Raw genomic sequence first — 21,977 nt, 5'->3', positions numbered from 1 at the left:
ATCATACTGGACCTAGTTATCAGGAGTGCTGAAGCTGCATAAGGACACAACAAATTAAGTCTTCAACAGCACCTGAAATGTGCTGTTCAGAATCTTGCAGGGTCACCCCCTTATTTAGCTTGAATCTTTTCCCCTAGTGGTCACATCATGTAAGCAACTGATGCTTCTACAAATGGCCCCACTCTTTTTAAGGAGACTAGACTTTTGAAATAGAAACATTCCTGACTTATCTAACAGAGGCCTAAAAGCAAGTTTTTAGCCACAAATCCAACAGCCACAGAAATATTACTGACAGTACGATACAAGCTACAACAGCCATAAATAATGTCTTTCTAAAAAATGTAAAAAAAAAAATGCACCCCAGTCAGTCTATGGAATTACAAATTAATTAGCCTAACTTCAAATCCTGGAACTGAATAATACAATAAACTGAGTAATGAAGTATTGCCTTTGTATGAGCCCACAAGCTACCAAAACAAAAATTAAAATCCAACATGAATTTATCAAGATTAACTTGCTTACTGCTACCTCAACTTCATTCTACAAAACAGAACTAGATCTTATGGACAGGATAGTAGATGTGATGTGCCTTCATTTTCGCAAGGCTTAGAATGTTCCCATAAGAAACAAAGATGCTCTAGACAACTACTATAAAAACTGATATCAAAACTATGTTGAAAGACAGGTTATCACTGTTTCACCACAAAAAAAAACCCTGAAGGATTCCAGAGTTTAACAGACATGTGACCTTAAACTGATATTTTCATTAATAACTGGGTTCAGTTATTACATTTTCATCATACCAGCATGAAGCTCTACTCTTATATACAATTAAACAACTTCAAAAATGCAAAATGGAGTGGGCTTAGCTAATGAATAATTACCACAAACTACCTGAACACTGGTTTTCTATGTCTTCATACTACGATGACAGCCAATTTGATTTCAAAGTGTTACAGAAGGTCATACTGTACTCACCTCCCTTTGCTTTTTTGTCCACAATTCTTTTAGTGAACCATTCTATGGTTTCCGCTTTGGCACTTTTGGCAAGCTCAATTACTACCAGAGGCCTGAAGTCAGACTCACAAATATCCAGGAAAGACCAGCTTTGTGCCATCTTTTGAGAGCTTGCTAAGCACAAAAACAAAACAAAAATGCCAGTGTTAAATAAATATTTGGTATCAATCTAAAACCCATAAAACTTCATTATTGTGAGTTACACATGTCTGTGCTTAGCAAAGCGGCAGGTGCCGATTTCTGCGGACCTACTATAAAAAGCAACCTGTCCAGCTGCCACTTGGCAAGACAATACAGTCTTTGGTGGCATTTATGTCCTACTCTCTAAGTAGGGAAATTGTTCTGCTATGTATAGCAAAGCAGTAGTGATGAGAAAGCCAACAAATAAATTAAAGTAACAAAGAGATGCTATCATCAAAAACAACAGTTTGCAACTTCCTACCGTGTATTTGTCTGCAAATGAAAACAGAAGAGAACAATAGCCAAAGAGAGATCTAAAACCTGCAAGATTCTCCTGGTAAAAGAGGGCAAATACATAATATATTTAAGGAGACACCTTCTCAATTAATCTAGTGATGCTTTCAACAAACCAAGGAAGCTCATACTAACTTGGGTAGGAGAGCGGGATATCTATCACACAGAGAGGCAAATTGTGCACAAAGTACTTGTATGACATTTAAAGATATGAAACAAGTGTTCGGTGACAAAGTCCAGTTACAAAGTGTTGAGCATCAGCATAGTTTTATATGTAAATATCCAAATGATCTATGTCAACCTTTACAGAATCACAGAACCACTCAGATTGGAAAAGACCTTTAAGTCTGACTGTTAACCAAACACTGCCACATCCACAACTAAACCATGTTCCTAAAAAACCCATTACAGGACTTCTAAATACCTCCAAGGATGGCGACTCAACCACTTCCCTGGGCAGCCTTTTACAATGCTTGACATCCCTTCCACTGAAGAATTTTTCCTAATAGTCAACCTCCCCTGGTGCAACTTGAAGCCATTTTCTCTTGTCCTTGTGCAGTACCTGGGAGAAGAGACTGACACACCTTGCTCCAACCTCCTTTCAGGTAGCTGTAGAGAGCAATAATGTCCCCCCTGAGCCTTCTCTTCTCCAGACTAAACAACCCCAGTGCTCTCAGCTGTTCCTTGTGAGTCTTGTTGACACTGCGTCTTCAGTTTTTATATAAATGATTCTACAGAGATCACTATATCATTATCAATATCTCTAAGATGCTTCATACATCATCTCAGAGGTGTTAATTATAAGAAAAATTTGGTAACTAAGCTACTCAGTTAAAAAATAAACTAAAAACCAAACAAAAAAAAAGACATAAAACAAGAACCAAAAAAACCTACAACAGACTGAATTTAAAACTGAGCAGAAGGATTGGTGGGCATGGGGTTTGTTTTTTTTCTTGCTATTAAGGTCACTGAAGATTTTATCTACTGTCTTTAAGCAGCTTTCCCCTCTCCTGCTCAAAGACTGAAATTACTCGATTTCTAAGTTGCTCTAAGGATGCAGTTCACCTTTTATTACAGTTATACTTGTGTGATTCACAGAGAAATCACAATCTTCAGTATTTCATGTAAATCATCCTACAGAGTACAGTGATACTGCAAACATGCATATCATAATAAACAGGATCTATTTGCTTTTAACTGGCAAAAAAAAACAAAAAAACTTTCAAGACAGATTTCAATGGGGTTTTCAGTTAGTTTCACTTGCCAGTTTCCACAAACACAATTCTGCAGCATTCAGATTTAAAGCTCTGAAACCAAGTATGTGTGTCTTTAAAAGAAATACACTATATTAATAAAGTATTTAAAATCATTTTAGATACAAATTTGCATAAGCAGGATGAACCAAAGGAAAATATCATCAGGTATAAGGCACTGTGACTGTCAATAATTGACTATGCTGTGATGAGTCATTCCACCTCATTGATTCACTTTCCATAATTAGTTTTATTTTTTTAGGGTAATGCTTGCCACATTGCATATGGTGCAATGTCAAGATTATTTAAAAAATGAAATGCACTAGACAATTATTAAATATTTCTAGTATCACTTTCCAGAACAGTTACCTTCTGCAAATAGCCTCTGTATAAACAGTATGCTACTCATTAAACTTTAGTGCTATCAGAAGACAGGTTGGACAGGGCTTCGAGCAACCTGGTCTAGTGGAAGGTACCCCTGCCTATGGCAGGGGATTGGAACTGGATGAGCTTTGAGGTCCCTTCCAACCCAAACCAGTCCGTGATTCTGTAATTTCTTCAGAATCATTGTGCCTGAAGTGGTGACTAAGTAAGATCTGATAATCTGGGGTTTATTACAACTGAAACCTAGAGCAGGGTTTAAGCACCCTCCAACATATATTTATGATTTCCTATACCCGTTTTGAATGCCTGCCACTGACCCCACCGGATACAACTTGGCCTCTCCTTTTATACCTACGCTCAGCGTAACTTGCGACAGACCCAGAGCTGTGAGGAACACAAACAAAAGCACTTCTAACCCCCAGACTCCTTTCCCAGCCACGAAGCTCAGGAAGGGCTCCAGGCCCCCTCAGAACAGAGGGAGCTCCCCGGACGACCAGGGAAGAAAGGCCCAGCCGCATCGCCGCCGCCAGCACAACCAGTGACTCACCCTCTCTCCTTCCCGCCAGGCCGCGGTCCGTCGGCGGACACCGCCCTGTCCCTGTCCCCCCGTGTCTCCCCCCCGGCCCCGCTCCACCTCGGACGCCTCCTGCCGGGCAGACAGGCCGGGTCACCAAGGGACAGCTCAACACCGCCGGCGCCCCAAGGCGGGGAAGGCAAGGCTGGGCTGGAAGGCGAGACACTCCCCCCCTCACGGCAGCTAGAACCCCTTCCCGCTGGGAGACAACTGTCCACCCTCCCATACCGGTAGTCACTGCAGGCTTCCGGCTCCACATCCCCAGGGCCGGGCCGGGCCGAGCTGTGCGGGAACCTCGCTGCGGCCGCTGACGGGAGCTGCAGCAGGGCAGCCCCGCTTTGACACCGCCCTCCTCCCACTGGCAGAGGCGGTGCTGCTCCGCCTCGTTTTCGTGCTCACGGAACAAGCAGTGGAATGTTGAGGGGAGTGGCGGTGGTGGTTAGGGACGGCCCTGTGCCGGTGACGCAGTACTGTCAAAATGCTTTATTACGGTGTTTTACCAGTGCTCCTATGGACAATGAGCCCTCTTTTCTTCATTCTCTGGTTTTTGCTCATTTCTCTTCCCATGCTGTCTCTCTTTCCAGGCCAGGTTTCTTTCTGGAGCTGAAGCTAAAAGCCCTGCTCTTCAACTGTGTTAGTTTTGTTTGTAAACATATTTTCTACGGGGAAAAGAGGAAAATTTTGCCTTTTTGATAACAAAGATTTCTGTAGAAATTCCACACATCCACGTGTAGCTGAGAAGAGCAAAGTGTGCCTTGAAGAGCAGGAAAGGCAGAGGGAGAAGCTGGCTGGCAAAATGAACTCTGCTGCTGGGTTTGTGGAAGTTTTTGTAACTTGTTTTTGTTTGTGGAAGTTTTTGTGTATTGTTTTGGACAATACTAGGGCTCTCGGTGTCTCTTGCGAATAGGTCAGCCTACAGACATAACCAGCGCATGCTGATCTAGAATGGTCACAGAAACTGTCCCTCACAGCTGGGAGTTGCATTGTGTTTGCCTCTCTGGTTTGTGCCAAGTAAACACCCACTGTTGCTTAACTTACAAGCTACTGAAAGCAAATTCATAACAGCTTTTCAGGTAAGATGGAACTGCTATAGACTAATTATCTGACAAGCAACTTCATTTTGGTTTATCCAGTGGAATTAGGGACTGCCCCAGGAAAAAGACCCCTGTGGTAGAGGTTTTTTAGAGCCAATGTATAGACCCTATACAGAGCACAACTGCCAGAAGGTAAGCTTTATCCTTCCTCTAGCATCTGGCTATTATTCAACATGTACTTTTCAGTGTATTTGGAAATAGAGAGAAAAGTTGGGTTTGTACTTGGTAGCCAGTATTGATTGATTGATTGATGGCTTGGCTTCACGAGCGAAGATTACTACACTTACTACAAGCACAATGGCCAAGGGCAAGTGGGATATCCAAATCTAATAGGAAAAAAGGCTGCTTAGGCAATCAGGAAGTCTTTGACCACGACTGTCAACTCCTGATCCAATTCGAGCTACACATGCGCTGGTCCGCCCACGTGCAGTGTTGAATCTGCAGCTTCCCATGCACCTTGTCACCTACAGTTTAGACCCTCTCCCGTCCATAGACGAGTGAGAGTAAGCCCTTCCAGCCTGTGCAGTGGATTTTTAAGGTGAAGCACAGCTTGAGCAGAACTGGCCCCACCCTTTAAACCTGAGGTTTAACTGCCATGGCCTAGTTAGCTAGGATGGTGTTTCTGGTGATGTGTTGTGTTTTTTTTTTGTTATTTATAGCTAGTGAAGCAGTAAGGGACTAGAGCACGTGGGAGAATGGAGGTATATGAATACTTGAAATTCAGGCTCTACAGACTGCAGTAGGGAGTTTCAGATAGTCACAGTCTGTATCAGCTATCTTGGGCAGAATGTGTTAGTCATACTTCTTAAACTGTGTCTCAGTTTCATTCAGCTCTCAGGGGCCTACCCATATATTTACTCACCAGTGAGTATTTCTGACTGTGAAAACTCACTTCCTGAAGATACAGCACGGCAATAACAGACATGGGTTTAACAAAAGTGGGTTTTTAGACATGCTTTATTCTTGTGTTTTGGTTGTTGTAAATCTCTAGTTATGATGCATCTCTTGAATATCCACAAAGTCTTCATGGGCTTTAGTCTCTGTTTTTTAAAAGCCGTCTGGCCTTGGCCTGACATCTTCATTCTGCTAGTAGCTTACAAAAAATCCTTCTAAACCAATCTCTTACCACCTTCACTTCTGAGCTTTCAGGGGAAACTTGCCATTACACAATTACTTTGGCCCTGTGTAAAGAGTCATTCAAGATCAGTGTCTTTTTTGGTATCAACTTTGTTGTTCTACTGGATAGGGTCATTTTACGTCAATATTCCTTGATGGGACCATCACATTTCCTCAACATCATCTATCCACTAGGTGTCACATTCTTGCTGTGTGATGAATTCTTAACTGTTACACTTCTTTTCTTTCTAAAAGGTTCTCATTTTGCTAGCCATACATAAAGGTTAGCCCATAACTCCATGTTCACAAAAGAAAACTAGGATTCATAAGTAGATGGTGGATGTGTCTAAAATGTAATCTGCATACACATACACTGCTGGCACAGTGGAAACACCACTATGGCAAAAGTAAATTACCTTGTGCCAAGCACAGTGTTGCAGTGATTAGAAATTTTCCATTAGGAGGATTAGCTAATTTAAAGATGGATCAGGTATGCCCACACTAAATTGCAAACTGCACTATCACCATAGCTAAATATAAATCCCAAGCTTGTATCCATTTGTGACTGTAGTCCAGTCTGGTGATTCTGTTAGCTGATTATAGCATTTTAATGGTCTGTCTCTGTCACAATGCAGACTGTATCCAGAGTATAATGGATGAGCTGTAGAAAACAAAAAAGAATCCATCAGAATTTCATGAGCAGTGGATTTTTCTTTCTGTGGTTAACCCTCTTCTCCCTGGACTAATAACTACCACAATACTTCACTAAATTAACAAGCTGTTAACCTACTGTGAAGTGAAATTCTCTGTTACACCTGGTTGAAACTCTGCTCACATAGCTAAGTCCATCCAGCATCTCACTACTACTAAGAGAGTGAGATCTCACTTCCAGTCCACCATTACCCTGTGCCCTCCTTGCCAGCTCTAAGGCTCTGTGCCATTTTATCATTGCCTTTGGCACTCACCAGATCTTTTCCTGAGCCCATGCAATTTATTAGCTCCACAGAAATCTACCCCCTTTTGACTGGTTTTGCTTTGTCCTATTTTTAGTGATCAAATAAACTTGGAGAAAGACTAGATAAGATCAAGAGCTGGCACAAGGTAAGCACTTTTCCATACAGCAAACCTTATTAATTCAAATGCATATAGATAGATGTATGGTATGACAACCATACCCTATATAATCACATAAATGAGATTAATATTGGCTCTTATCTGAAGTTACACATAATAGCAATCATTCTCTTCTGATTTACCTTTACCTAGGTTTTGAGGTATACTGAAACACTGTGTTTTCATAAAAGTAAGGAGCAATTAACAGTAAAATATACTTTTCATTCACAAGCTAATGACATACTGTAAAATGGATGATGGGACACCTAAAGTTAAAGGCTGTCATGGTAATTACATTAAAACTTTAGTGACTAAATTTAAATTTATGTATTTGTCAGAGTAAGATGACTAGAAACTATATTGTGCAGCCAATTATGTATCTATATAACACATATAATTGGTATGCGTTACTAGATAGCAGAATTTACACATTCTAACCAAATGGGCAGAGACTGGACTCATTTGTAGCCATGGTGCTGTGACTAATGCTGTGCCTCACATGTGGTACAGACTTTCAGTTGATTGTGGTTTTCGAATAGCTGTTTTAACAATATCTCTGCCTGGATTTAGGAACCAAAGGAAGATTTTGCTAATACTTTGGTAGGCTGCTAAATTATGATTGTAGCAGAAAGAGCTTAACTAAGGTTTGGGAGAGGCAAGTTCAAGAATTTAGTTTTCAGTATAAGTCCTTCCAGCCACTACCTTTGAAGTAACTCTGAAAGTAATGCCATGACAAATCCCCTTACAGTCCTACTCTGAGAGCTCTGAATTATGAATGGGAATGGCCATAGGATGGCTGAGGAAGTTAATGATTCCAATTGTCTTTCACCCTTTGTGACTCAATTCAGGTGCCATTCAGCTGCTGGATAAGCGCAGCATGAATGAGGCTTTAAGGCCTACCCGAATCAGAGAGCAGGAATACCATCAGCTGATCCAAACTACATCAGATGTGCACATCGTTGGTTTTGTTGTGCTTCATGAAATATTTCATGTGTTCATACAAATAACTTCATAAAAGTATCTATATAAAATGAAAATACCACATCTCTACTTTATGTGGTCCATTTTACTCTAACTTAGAAGTAACTTGAAGCATAACTTGGGAGCTTGTCTTTTATGGAGTTCTCAATTATGAAAAGTTTTTCTAGCTGATTCTTCATACTGTCATAAATTGATTTCTCTAGGGAAATAATGCTGGCAAAACAATCAGAGATTTGACAGCTGTCCAACAATTTTAAATCTGAAGACTCTTATCTGTTTTCTTTTTGTACAGTATACACTATTGTGTTGTATGATACATTTGCAAGTCTGCATATAACTTCTTTGTTTACTTACTATGCCTTAGCATGAACTGTACATCTATTCATTTGACTGTTCTCACCACTGCTTGGAAAATGACAAAACTAGTTAAATCCATTAAACTACAAATACCCTACTTCTGTTAATTTCTGGCCTATTCCTAAAGGCCCAAGCTTGTCATTATTACTGCTTTCTGTCTAGTTTGCATACTACATCTGCATACTCAGAAACATAGCTTCCCCTTCATTTTCAGATAGCCCCCAGTTGATGCATATGGGTATCTACTCATCCGAGACTCCAAACCAGAAATTAAAATCACAAGCCTTGAATAAAGCTCTCTTAATTTTTTTGACCAAAATAAAAATGTGATCACTGGATTTTGCAAAATGACAAAACTTGTCCCCTTAGAAACCAACACCACCAAGAACAAAATATTGAACAAATGAAAATAATACCATTTGAAATAATCAGTGAAACACTGCAAAGAAATCACTGAAGTAATACTTGCTATTAAAGAAAAATTGGATGAGTCAAAAGAGAAAGTCTTTTGCTGTGCTCTCCTCTACAGGCCTAGTGAACAAAGCATGGCAGTACAAGGAGGTGTGCATATGCTGTCGTTAAAAGACTGCATGTGCTGATCTAGTTCAACGTGTACTTTTATATATCTTGTGAGTTCCTTGAATGCAAAGTCTGGTACAGTTTTTCACCATCTGAGTCTGCGTGGGTCTGAAGTGCTGTTAGAAGTGTTCAGAGCATGGGGTAATAAAGATACATGGTGTATTGTCAGTTCTGGGGAACACGAGGCACTCTGCATGCCTTAAAAACCCTTAAAAACCCTTTTTTTTTTTTTTCCTGGGGGATCTAGTCATGTACTGCAAACAGAGTTTGAAATGCATTCATTTTTTTCAAGAAAAATGAAGTTGTATTTTGGTAATGTGATATAATGAAGTCTGTGTTCAGTTCACATGTAACAAGAGTGTCGGTACAGGCAATCTCAGTTAGTCCATCCTGGGTGTTAGGGGGTGTATGTAAAGCTGTTACGTGAGTCACTGTGAGTCCCTCTAGTATTTATGTAAGGCCCTAGAGCTCATGGGAACACAACGCTTAATATATTACTGCAGTATTGCGGTGGGGGATGCTCTACATGAGGATGACAAATGAAGGCTTCTCTCTTCTGCGTAGGGCCATGTACTGGAGGTGTGCACCCTTGCCTTATCAGGCTGTGTGGCAAAACACTCCCCCAGAGGTCACCTATGGTAGGCAGGCCCCCAGGACTGGGATGCAGAATAGGATGGACTAGCAGTGCAGGCAGGGCTTACTTGGCTGTTAGAGACAGCCACAGCTTCTTCCCAGGCACATAGGGCTGAAGACTCTCAGAGAAGCTGCAGTGCTATACTAATAGCACCAGTTCCCTGTACTACAGAAGGGAACTATGTGGTGAAGGCTAATGTTGAGGTGTGGGAGGATTAAATATTCTATTGCTTTATTAAATCCACACCTGCAACAGTATCTATCAGTCTTTCTCACTTAACTGAAAGAGAACTTGTCTGCTCTTCTGGACACTCTGGAAATACTGGTAAATACTTGGTGGCTGTCAGCACTCATTTATGTTGTCACTCTGAAGCTAGCAGCTTACTGACAAAAGTGAGAGTAAGAAGCAGGGTTGGTCCTGGGTCTCAGCTGAGACAGCTTGTCTGAAATCCCAGCTCCAGACTAAATGAAATGGTTTCACGTGTCCATAAGTAGTCACCACGCCTGTGTAACTGCACAAGAAACACAGTCAAGACATTCCCTCAAGCACTTACAAGTGGCTGGTGGTAAGGGCTGAAAGACTGCCCTTAGTGGTGTATGACGACCGTCTGTAGAGAGATGGGTTTCCACATGCCAGACAGATAGGACCTGTTGGAAATTTGTGTGTCTGGAAATATGGATCCGTGCAACAACTGGCAGAACAAACTATTCTGGGTCTGTTCCTGCTTAATATGGTTGTGTATTCTGAAACCACTGAGAATGTATGCAGCTGCCGTGTTTTATCAATTCAGAGAAGTTTTAAACTCACACTAACCTAGGTTTGAAACACTCCAATCTAAAACATTCTAGGCATTTAACATTCTTAAATGCAGAGAGATAGGTAAATGGCAGAATTAGCATAAGTACTGGCAATATGAGATGGTGTAATTACAGTAGCTCACACTGAAGGTAATGATCCACTTGGCAACAATGACATAGCATGCTGTAAGACTACAGATACCGGCATCATCTATCCAGAACAAAGATACACTGTGAATGTGTTTAGGTTTTCCATATCCCTTGCTTACACAACTGTTAATAAGAAGCAATACTGAGTTATCAGATACTTTAGACTTGTTCCTTAATCATTAGTGAAGTAATCACACACCCTTTTCTGACATTTTTAAAGAGGACTTCAAGATTCAAAGGTGAAAGGCATTTTGCCTTCAAAAGACAACAGCTGTGCCTCAATTAGTTAAATGGTCTTTCAGGAGGCCCTAATATATTTTTTGGATTTTGTTGTATGACCAAATAATGTTGTGGGACAAATACTAAGGAAAACAACATAAGTTTTCCAAAATCATTGATTACAAAAATGCAGAGCTCTTACGGTAGATGTAGTATTACTTGTATTTGTAGATACTAACATCTTCCTGGATTTTGTTATCTAGATCTGTAATTGTTTTATGGGCTTTTGTGGTTGTTTTTTTTTTTATTTTTGTTTTTTGTTTGGTTGTTTTTTTAATTTGTTTGTCATGGGGTAGTTACATTTAATTATTGATTTATTCACTATGTCTCGTTATTCCACTCTCTGAGGGATGCAGTGGTTATTATCCACAGTGGTTATTATCCACAAATAAATGTATAGGGGTTTTGAAATTAATTGAAATAATTCAAAACCCCTATACATTTATTTGTTATTTAAAATGTACATGGAATCATCAAATCATAGAATAGTTTGGGTTGGAAGGGACTTTCAAAGGTTATCTAGTCCAGCCCCCTGCAGTTTCATGTTTGGTACAGGAAATTTCAACAGCATCTGAACATACTTGAATAAGGAGGAAAATCATGAAGAAATTATAGTTCTTTAAAAGACCAGAAAAAACAATACCTGAGCCTTTAACTGGAACCTTTATTAAAGTTTCTTCCTTACTAGGTACCAAATCAAGTAAAAATGTAATCAAATTCATGTACCCAGTACTGTATAGTGTGGAATCTGCTCTTGCGTAACCCACACATACATGATTTTTTAATGTGATTTATTTGTATTGGCTCCACTAAGTTCAGTCCATGTAACTGAAGTATAAACTTTTGGGAGGTGTACATCAATGCTCTGACACATCTAGGTAAGGAATTGATTACCCAGACAGGTTTCTCCACATGTCTCTTACCTGATGGAGTGTCAGCTGGAGCCCCTTGGGTGACCTTTCAGCTGCCACTCACAGAATTCATCTGCATCATCTAGTGCCACTTGACACACCCTTGGGTATCAAAGCTATCTGCAGAGGTCTGGCAGATACGCTGCAAGACTAATGGTGGGTCTGCAGCTTTCTGAAACAGCTGGAGGACAGGAGAGATATACCATGTAGCAACTAAAATGGTACTAGACAGCTAATGCTTAAGCAGTTTATTTAGTTTTTTGCTTCTCCGGTGAGGTGGGCACTTCAGTCTTTTGCTTGAGAGAGCAGTGCTCTGCATCAACCTCACAAGCCAGCAGTTCTTTGCACAAGAAGTTTCCCATCAAGAACATGATTATGTAAGTTGTTCTCATTAGGATTGTCAATAAGCATATGCGATAATTTTGTTTCACACAGCCTCCAGTAACATCTTCAAAGAAATAATATTTGGTAATACTGTTAATAAATTGAATGTCTAGGTACTTAACTCATTTCAGGCATGTGCTTCTACATCATATCACCATCAATTACTTCTCCCTTCACAGAATTCTAATTCCTTGATTTCTGTTATTGCTCCAGCAGTACAAACCATAATAGAATTTTGGGTGCACCTACAAAGAAAATACATTCTATTAAACACTCACATATGTGTGTTTACTTAGCCACATACGAGTAAGCATATGGAATGTTTTGACAAGAGTAGACTTCAGAAGTTTCCCTTTCCTCCTCAGACTTGTTCTACATGTCCAAAATACCTACACAGAAAAATCAAGATGTGCCTGTAGCATGAGGAGGTGTATGTGTGCTATCTTTAATCCAGTTAGCATAGTTACAAGCAGCAGTGAAGATACAGCAACACAGGCCAGACAACACATTGTATAAATTGTACAACCCATACAAAAATCTAGCAATATGCTCTGAACCTTCCTGTTGTAGTTTTTTTTCCAGCTTCTAGCGATCGGTGACCAAAGGTTTGAGGTGAGGTTTGTATCTGGCTGCTATCTTCAATGGCAACCAACAGACACCTTCCATTAGCCAACCTACTCCCTTTTTCATAGTACTGGCTCCTCAGAGTACAACAGCATCCCATTGCACTATTTCTGTCACATGAAAATGTAATTCCTTCTACTTTTTAATCATCCGTTATATGATTAACAGGATGCTCCTAAATCTTGTATTGAAGCAAGACTGCTTGCTTCTTATTTACCTTTCCAAACTATCCCTTGCTTTAAAGATTTTTCTTGTGCTGCTTTCCATTGTCACTATTCTAGGCCAAGAATTCTAACCTGTTTAACCTCTCCATACATGGCAGCTACTCACTACCTCTGAAAATCCCTGCCACCCTTCCTTCAGCTTTTTCTTGTTCTAGTCTACTATACCTTTTTCAAAATGGTATAAGCATAACTCCATACAGGAGTAAGAATACTTCAGCTCAAATTAAAATGCTTTAGTTTATTCCTGTTGTATACTTTTACTAGTCTAGGACTAAACCAAAAAGATTAATTCATGTAAGGAATTAACTTGCAGCTATAGTATACATATAAAAAGGAGGAGTATCTCCCTGTTTATCTATAAATATTGGTATTCCCATAAATTTGGTAGTGATTGGCCTCTCCTCTGCATAATGGTGCCATTTTTGTAATTGACTAAAGAAAACCAAGAATAGGGAGCTACTCAATGTTACACAGGATTTACTGTTCGTAAAACAACACATCTGTAATCAAAGACAAAAGTTCTGCTGAAACCAAGGTGCCAGACAAACCACATACATTTTAAAATCTGAAAAAATATTCAATAGCAAGCCATTTGTATTGCACAAAGCACAGAGAAAAGCAAGATGAGACCAAGTGCCTGACTTAGAAGCGTATCCAAGCAACAGCAGTAAGACTCAAAAGAAATAGGTCATGTGAAGAGAAGCACCAAATTTAGTAATCAAATAGGCAAAAGCTCTGCACTTGGTTGCAACAGTGCAACTGAAAAGAAATTCCGTGACAATTAATGGAGTTAAATTGTTATGAAACATAAAATAACTCGAAGCAGATTTTGGTCCACTATTCTGTTTTTGATCAGCTTTATCCCAAATGCTTGCTAAGAGCTGTGGTTGATTTGGTCTCTCTGCACATGCAGATGGAAGCCATGATGTGTTAAGAAGTTGGTACACAAGTAAAATGGCGCAACTTTTACTGACATCACAGGGTCTTGCAGGCAGACATTGGGATTTGCTTTTAATCCTAATTAGGTCAATGACAAAACTCCTCTACATCACACAGAATCAGAGGCTTGATTTAATGAAAAGGTGTGACCACAGCTGCCGCTGGTATCCCATCTGGATCTAGTCAGTTCAGCTGAAGAACTTGTTCACCAAGGAGCTTACCTGGAAGTGTGAACAGCTAGCTGTCTTGAGGCACAGATGTGGTAACACTATTCCACAACCAGTTAGGAAAAAAATTATACTCTCTTTCTCTCTGTAAAACTTTTACTCAATTTCAGAGACTGTCTTGTTAAATCCTTGAATGCTCGTGGAGGGCATTTGTTGTAATACTGGAGTTTCTGCCACTTCAGATGCACCAACTCTGCCATTCACAAGAGCCATTTCTTCCACTGCTGAATTGCAGATTTTTCCACCTTTGGCCAAGCTCTGAGCAATGTGAGCTCTCCCTGCCCAACACAGAGGCAGATCATGCAGCTGTGACAGATAATAGCTGCAGGACAGCTGAATTAGGACCTCAGCTGGAACTGAGACACACAGCATCCAGGAAAGGAAAGGGCTGCCTCTGTGAACAGCAGGGTCACTTTTCTTCTCCTCCTACTTGGCTCAAGACTCACCAGGAGCTGTGCTCTTGAGGTTCCCTGCCTCTCACAGCAACAGTTTAGCACCATTCTGTTGCTGTGGGAAGGAGTAGTTCCAAAGCCAGCCCTCTTCTGAAGTCCTGTGGAAAATACCAGTGGGAGAAAGAACCCTTTTCCCTCAGAATTAATAGTGTATTTTCATCCAGAAGGAAAAAAATACATACATACTGCCATATACCATAGCACTTTGAATGGTAAGATTACGTAAATATGTATTTAATTTTAAGTGCAAATTCATCCTGTAGATTTGCTGTCTCTGAAAACAGCTATTGACTTTGCTCTGTGGGCACTGCTGAAAACAGTGGGCAGAACAGAATTATCTAATCATTCTAAATTCTCCTTTATTTATCAGTAACCATCACAGTAAAAAATACTGACTGAAATCCAGACAAGCATGACAAGGCTGGGGTAAGAACTAAGATAATGTTGTATAAAGGGTAGCACTGTGGTTTGAATGAGGATGCAAAGGTTGAGTATAGTTTGGAAGGACAGCATGTATCTGTGTGATGGCACCCATCAAACAAACAGCAAAAAAGCCAGAGAGCAAGAGAAGCAACAGTTGTATGTTACCAAGAGAAAGTCAGAAGAACAAACTGTAAAAGAACAAACTGTAAGCAATCTGCCTCATGTTGCTCGATTCTTCCCTTTTTCAGAGCAATAAAGACTTTGCATACATTTCTTGTAAATAAAAACAGTTCACCACAGATATCTGGGTTCTCTGTCACTGCATTACCTCATTCAAAAACAAACAAACAAAAACCCAACAAAACTTACAAGGCTGAATTAAGCCAGTGGCAGAGGTTACAAATGGGAAAAAATACTTCTGAGTTTAAGCAGTTACTCATCTTGACATTGCCTTATAAAAGTTATCTTTATGTTCCACTCTACTACTACTTACTACTATTTTCTACCAGCTAGAATCAGTACAAATAATAAATATTCCTTTTTGCCTTATTGAGCCCTAATGATTTATTAAAAGATAACAAAAGAAGGAACAATTTAATTTCACAAGAAGAAACAACAGTTAAAAAATTGTAACCAAACAGATTTACTGACTTTAAAAATTGCTTTCAGTATTCTCTTCACACGCACAAAGAAAAAAATTTTAATAGTAAAGGTAATTATTGTTTACTCTTGTTGTATACATAAATAACTGGGACTCAACATGGCTGGAAAACTATTAGTTATTTGTATTAATCTGGTTAAAAATACTCAGAATTTATTATTTTATGTCAAGAATAGAGAAGTATTAAAAATAATATTTTTAGCAAAAAAAAAGCCTACAGAAGGAAATTATTTCTCAAGAGTAATGACTGGAAATTCTCAGGTTCAGAGCTTACCAAATACCAAGTACAATATCCACAAGACACTTCTTGTGTTTACCCATGGCAGATGTTTGAAGATTGTTGAGCAGTTGTGTATTACAACACACGTTTTAAGGTTAGAAAAAGAGATACAGTTTTACGTATGAAGATAACTCCAAAACATTGCACGAGTTTGTACTTACAAGCAACAGTGTTAGGGTGAGATCAGTGCGTGGTGGCAGGGGTGGCCAGGATCGACTTTTTACCAAGGCCTTTTTACCTAGGACAAGGGGAAAAGGTTTCAAACTGAAAAAGGGTAGATTTAGAGTTTATGTAAGACAGATATTTTTTACAATTGAGTTTGGTGAGACACTGAAAAAGTTACCCAGAAAAGATGTGGATGTTCTGTCATTGGAAGTGTTGAAGGTCAGGTTTGATGGGGCTTTGAGCAACCTGGTCTAGTGGAAGGTGTCCCTGCCCATGGCAGGGGGGTTGGACTAGATGAGCTTTAATGGTCCCCCTCCAACCCAAACCACTCTACAATCTTATGACATTAACAACAATAGAAACATAGGGCTCAGAAGGGTCCTTAGATGGTCATACTGATAGACAGTTCCACTACACCTATAAAATATCTGTTTATGGACGATATGTACATAGCCAGTTCTTAAAGACCCCATAGCCTGTTCTTGACAGACCCTGACCACACCACTGGCAATCTTTTTTCCAGTACCTCTAGCCTTGAAAAATGTTTGTCCTAATGTTTAACCTAAAATATTCTGGTTGTAATTTCTGCCCCTGGTGGGCGTAGAAAACAGGTTATTCCCATCTTATCAGTAACTTCTCACACGTTTGTGGACTGTTTATGTTGTCATTCTTGTCATTCTTTCCTAATTAAACAATCTGAAATAATTCACTGTTTCCCTTAGACCCCTTCACATTCTGTTTACTCTGCAGGTGGTCCACATCCTTCTTCATGTGTAACATCTGAAACTAGCTTTACAACTGCTAAGCAAAGCAGAATTCCTTGCCAAGTCTTTCAGACTCTAATCCTCGTAATTCATCCCAGCAGGTCGCTTATCTTTTTTTCTTTGCAATAACAAGCCATGGTTGACTCACACCAGCCTGTGACCACTCAAAGCCTGAGTTACTGTTGTACAGAACTGCTGCCTACTTAGTTTTCCCAACTGGTTGATTATTCCTACTGTTTTGGTTGAACTAGCTTCCCATTTTTTTCATATTTCTAATTGAAGATCTTTTTTTTTTTTTCTGTCCCTGTCCTACAGCATACTTACTCCTTCCCAGCCTGATAGATATGTGAACTTAGTAAGCATTTTCCCTTTCACGAGTATTCATCGAGGTCACCAGATTCAGGATCTGTGCAATCCAACTTGATACACATTTCCATTTTATCAGAGAACCACCCCCTATTCTGGTTTTCCAACAAGCTTTGCATGCACCTAGCTGCAGATCAATGCAGAGCACTTCATTTATTTGCTTATGGGAATCTCATGAAAAGTTGCCTGAAAATCAAGACATATTGCACATACAGTTTTTCTCTATCCATAAGGTATGTCAAGCTGTCATAAAGGCAATCAGACTTTTGAGACATGATTTCCTGTTGATGGTTACTCATACCTATGTTATTTTTCAGAGATGTAGAAACATATTTTTCACTATTTTTCTAGAATTGGAATGAATTTGCTTAATCAATAATTTCTTACTTTCTCTTTTTTTTTCTCCTCCCTCTCCTCTGCCATGCTTGTCACTTTACAGCCTCCCTCTTTCCTACCTAACATCCATAATTTCTAAAAGCGTTGATTATTGAGTCTGAGATTCTGACAGCAAAATCTTTAAATATGCTGGGGCAGCTAAAGAGAGACTTGAGGTATATTTGAAAATACCTGACTTAAATGTTCTACCCTTTTCTTAACTGAAGCTAATGCATTAGTTTCCTTATTTTACTGATCTTTTGTAGTAAAGTCTAGAAGGTACTGCCTTCCTGACATCTTTTAGTCTTCTCACTTTAGCATTAGAGAGCCCCTTCTACTTCATACAGTTAGTGGGCTTCTAGAGTGATGTGTTGGGGTTTTGTTGGGGTTTTTTTGCTTGCTAGTTGCATTTCATTTCATGCTTGTGCCTTTCTGTAATCAAATCTAGAATAGCCTATTGCTGTGTGGACTTCTCCAGAAAGCCTAGAAGGTTCAGCTGTCTTCATCTTGCGTGTTCATGTAGGTATTCACATTCACAGCTGAGGATGAGAAAACAGCAGGTTGTGGCACAGCGACGTAGCTTACATTACACACCCTGTCTCATGCAGCTAAAGGTCTCATGGGCATGGGTTCTCACAGCCAGCTCATCTGACCCAGGCAGACAGTCACAGCACCCTTCCACCCACCTGAAAACATGAGAAACCTGAAAACAGTCACTCCTCAGCCACTCCTGGATCCAGGAGGGAATTTCAGCTTAATCACATGTGAGTTTAAGTATGACAAAATGGAGGTCCTGGCTAGCAACACAGCCTGTCACGGCCTCAGCTGTTGCTGAAACTGATGTATTAATAAAGATGTATTTAAGCAGCCCTCCTTGCAGTTCACTCACTTCTTGGAGCACTTAAAACTTGGCCTCCCCAGAGCTGACTCTTACACGCAGTTGCTCAACTTCTTACTGCAACTGCTGCGGGCATGGTTTCAAAATGATGCTATTCAGGCTCTAAATGCAAACCCACTCTGAGATGTTCTAAATAGCAATGCAGTCGGGACTGACATTTGCTTTGATTGCATGACACGACCGTGGTAAAGTAACCAGCAAAACTCTTCTTACAACTCTTCTCAATTGCACCTCTTTCATTCCAGTGCCAGGCTCACAGAGACTCTCCTTTGCCCCAGCCATTCACTCCACAACCACCCCCTCACAGTCATGGCCACAATGTCATTGGTTTCCCAGACCACAGACAGCCTGCTCCCAGAGCAGGATCAGACATGAGTCTTGGAAGGAGCACAAGAAAGCTTTCCCTTCTGCAGAGCAAGAACCTGAAAGGATGAGAGGCTTTGACAGATGGTTTCCCTTGTGCAGGGCAGGCCTCATGCACACGGACCACAGCAATACACTAGCTGTGCTTTGAGGAGGGTCTCCCATGTCATCAGCATCCCTCACAGCTTCCAGGAGTTTGGGCATCTGTAGAAATAGCCTCCTTGTACTCACCAGAGCCAGAGACATACTGTTGTGAGATGTTGGCCAAATTAACGTGAAGGAGGACTTCCAAGAGTTGAACAATTCCTGGTCAACCTACACTGATTTTAAATTTTTTTCCCACACCCAGATATGTCTAGGAAACAGGGTAACATGGAACAATCACACTAGGAACATAACAAGCATGCTGCCACTGGTCTCAAACTCCAGTATCCAAGGGGGCACCTTGACAGTCTACAAAGCAACAAGAGAGAGACAAAGTTGAGTAAGCTGCTTGTGGGTGCAGTGCCCCTGTAGACCACTGGTGTCTTAGGCTGCCCAATAACATGAATCTCTAGACTCTACCCAAGACTAACATGATTATGACTCTTCCTTTCTTCACTGACTGAAACATCCATGGTCAGATTGCCATCATACTGAGGTCCAGAATCAGGTAGCAGAGGCTCAGCTGATGTGAGGATTCCTCACCCACCTGAGCAACACCAAGCGCTCCTCCCAGAGAAACATAGACAACACGGTGCCAGGCAGACTTTCTCATTAACACATCCTGAAAGCTGGTAAATCTTTAGTCCTCAAGCCCTATTTGGGCTTCTGCTCAGGCTTTGCCACAGCTAGCTTCAATACCTGCAGATCCAGGCCCTCTCAGGCACTTGACAAATGTCACGTTTCTCCTCTGAAGAAGCATGGCAGGTAAGTTAAGTCCTCCAGTGACAGGCATGGATTGGAGCTCCCAGGGACAACCTATGACAGCTTCAAGTTCCCCTTGCCCTCACAAACAGGTTTATTTGCAAAAACCAATCACATTTATTCTGCTTTCTCCTTGTTACCCCGAGTCCTTGCAAAATGTCAAAATAAGGTGGCTCTCCTTTTCAACCTCAGATGTAGGGCTCAAGTTTTCAGCTGGAAATTATGGCTGAACTTGTGCAGCAGACACTCAGAGGAGGAGGATCTGTGGGAGCAAGAAATGAAGGGTCTGCAGAGTCTGCAAGACAGTAAAAACATGCTTGCTGAAACACCACAGGGATGCAACTGGTGTGAGCCCCTTTGCTCATGAGCTGGGGTGCCACCTTAGTTATTGCTGCCAAATCAGAATACGCACAGTATATGTTACTTTCATCAAACTGCTGTTCTTATCATTTTAATATAAACAGCAAGCATAAACAATCTTTTCCCCTCAGTCTGTACATACTGGGCCAAGTCAACCTTCTCTATAGTTTTTGCTTAGATTGATTTTGGCAAGCTATTTGGGATGCAGTTTGGAGAAGTAGCTTCCTAAGTGAGTTGTTATAAAAAATGTGGCTGATGAACACTATGGGTGTCTTTTTTGTGCTTTATTAAATCACAAGCTTTTGCTGACAAGTAGCTGCTTCTGTTGGGTTGAAAGATTGGACGCATTCTACATATAATATAGAAATTCTCTATATTTGAAGACTATTGACATAGACACTAGTAGAACCCCAAATGTTAAGCAGCTAAGAGCAATGACAGTTACCAAGAACTGGCCTCTGACATAAACAGTCTCAGTTACTATGTGAAATCCAGAGTAAGCAAGATGGCTTTGACACTCCATTTCTGTAATGTCATCTGGAGTCCTTCTCTAGTGTAGAGACTGATAGTTTGTCTCTCAGTCCAGGAGAAGGGGGATTCATGAGGTCAGTTGTATAGCTTTCCCAGCAAAGGGAACTTGCTTTTTCTTCTGTTGCTAGCAGGAAAGATGTTTGTACTGAAAATGTCTAATAAGGAAAGCTGTAAGGATAGCAACAAAGCAAGCAGATATCCGTTGGGTTATTTTAGATTTTATTTTATTACTGAAAGAGTAAGAGTTTAACCTTATCTATGTTAGGCAATAGGATCTGAAAATAAAATTCTGGCTTATAATAGCAACATTGGGTGACATATCTCTTATTAAACTAATTCAGTAAAGAGGGGCAGGTACAACTCTCACTAAAAATCAGCATAGAGAAGTGAGAGATCAAACAGTTGCAGGGACCATTCCTGTAGAGTCACAGGCATTTTCAGTGTCCTGAAATTTCTTTGAAACACAAAAATAGAAAAACTCATCTGAACTATTCACTTCTTACTACGATACAGGAGTCCATTCATCTACACATCAGCCAACTGATGCATGACCCTTTTGTATCAGCATTATTACAGTCATTTCTTCATGCACATAAATACAGCTGATTTACCCAAATAACCCAATCAGTTCTAAAGGAACTGAGTAATTTCTCAGTAAAAGAAAGGGCTGCTTAAACAAATGTAACATAAACAAGTGTAACCAGTAAGTGCTTGTGTGAATAGAGAAAATTGTGTCTGAACACTTGAATGTTCCACAAGCAGGACATAAATCATGTTTATGATGTTTTAAACTTACTATTCTGTTGAAATTAAGAAGGAAAAAACCCTTAGCATTCAGAGCTATTGTTTCAGGCTGTTTGCAAATGTTTGCCTGTGGTCATGTATATCTGCTCTTACTGATATTCACATTTTCGGTAAATAAAATCTTTCAGAGCAATAATAAAAAAATACTCTCCAGAGAAACATGTCAAATTGCCAAAGCATTGTGACACAAACAAATTTAGCTGAGATTGTGTAATCTCAACAATCACTGTTGCTAAAATTGCAGAATGGTTTTACCCGAGAATAATTTCTGCTACTGCCAAATTAACCTTATGCCTTTTGTCAAAGGATTTCAGAAATGGTAAGCAATCATCCCCGTTTTTCTAAATTGCTTCAGCTCCGTGGCAAAATTCAGAAGAAATGGCAGACTTAGAAACTTCTTGCCACGCCTTCCACTGACTGCACCTTGCTGTTCTATTTCAGTTAAGATTTGGCAATTGTTCAATACAAGTGCAGTTCTTGCGCAGCTGAGTAGTAACACAACCTATATTGTGAAGACA

General features: G+C 40.2%; 1 protein-coding gene and 1 long non-coding RNA gene across 4 annotated transcripts in view; both read right to left on the bottom strand.

Moving 5' to 3' along the window:
- Window positions 1-3,715, bottom strand: part of ANO10 (anoctamin 10) — a 118,829-nt gene extending 115,114 nt beyond the window's left edge. For 2 of the 3 annotated variants that reach the window (XM_061465027.1, XM_061465028.1), the window contains exon 1: window positions 979-1,131. In XM_061465027.1, coding sequence (XP_061321011.1) covers window positions 979-1,117 — 139 coding nt within the window. In that variant the 5' untranslated portion in view covers window positions 1,118-1,131. Of the gene's footprint in view, window positions 1-978; window positions 1,132-3,675 lie in introns of those variants that run through there. The other variant, XM_061465026.1, reaches the window with a different exon arrangement.
- A 2,723-nt stretch (window positions 3,716-6,438) lies between these two features.
- On the bottom strand, window positions 6,439-17,096 carry LOC133275162 (uncharacterized). The gene is made up of 3 exons (XR_009745420.1): window positions 16,271-17,096; window positions 11,726-12,342; window positions 6,439-6,573 (listed from the first exon to the last, which is right to left on the bottom strand). It is a non-coding gene; the product is annotated as an uncharacterized LOC133275162 (long non-coding RNA).
- Between the last annotated feature and the right edge of the window lie 4,881 nt (window positions 17,097-21,977).

This window comes from Pezoporus flaviventris, unplaced genomic scaffold, assembly GCF_033815535.1.
Source record: "Pezoporus flaviventris isolate CSIRO_AGI_PZ_B2104156 unplaced genomic scaffold, CSIRO_AGI_Pfla_v1 ptg000037l, whole genome shotgun sequence".
Lineage (NCBI taxonomy): Eukaryota > Metazoa > Chordata > Aves > Psittaciformes > Psittacidae > Pezoporus > Pezoporus flaviventris.
The sequence above is the reverse complement of the archived record's forward strand: the minus strand, read 5'-3'. Positions and strand labels throughout refer to the sequence as shown.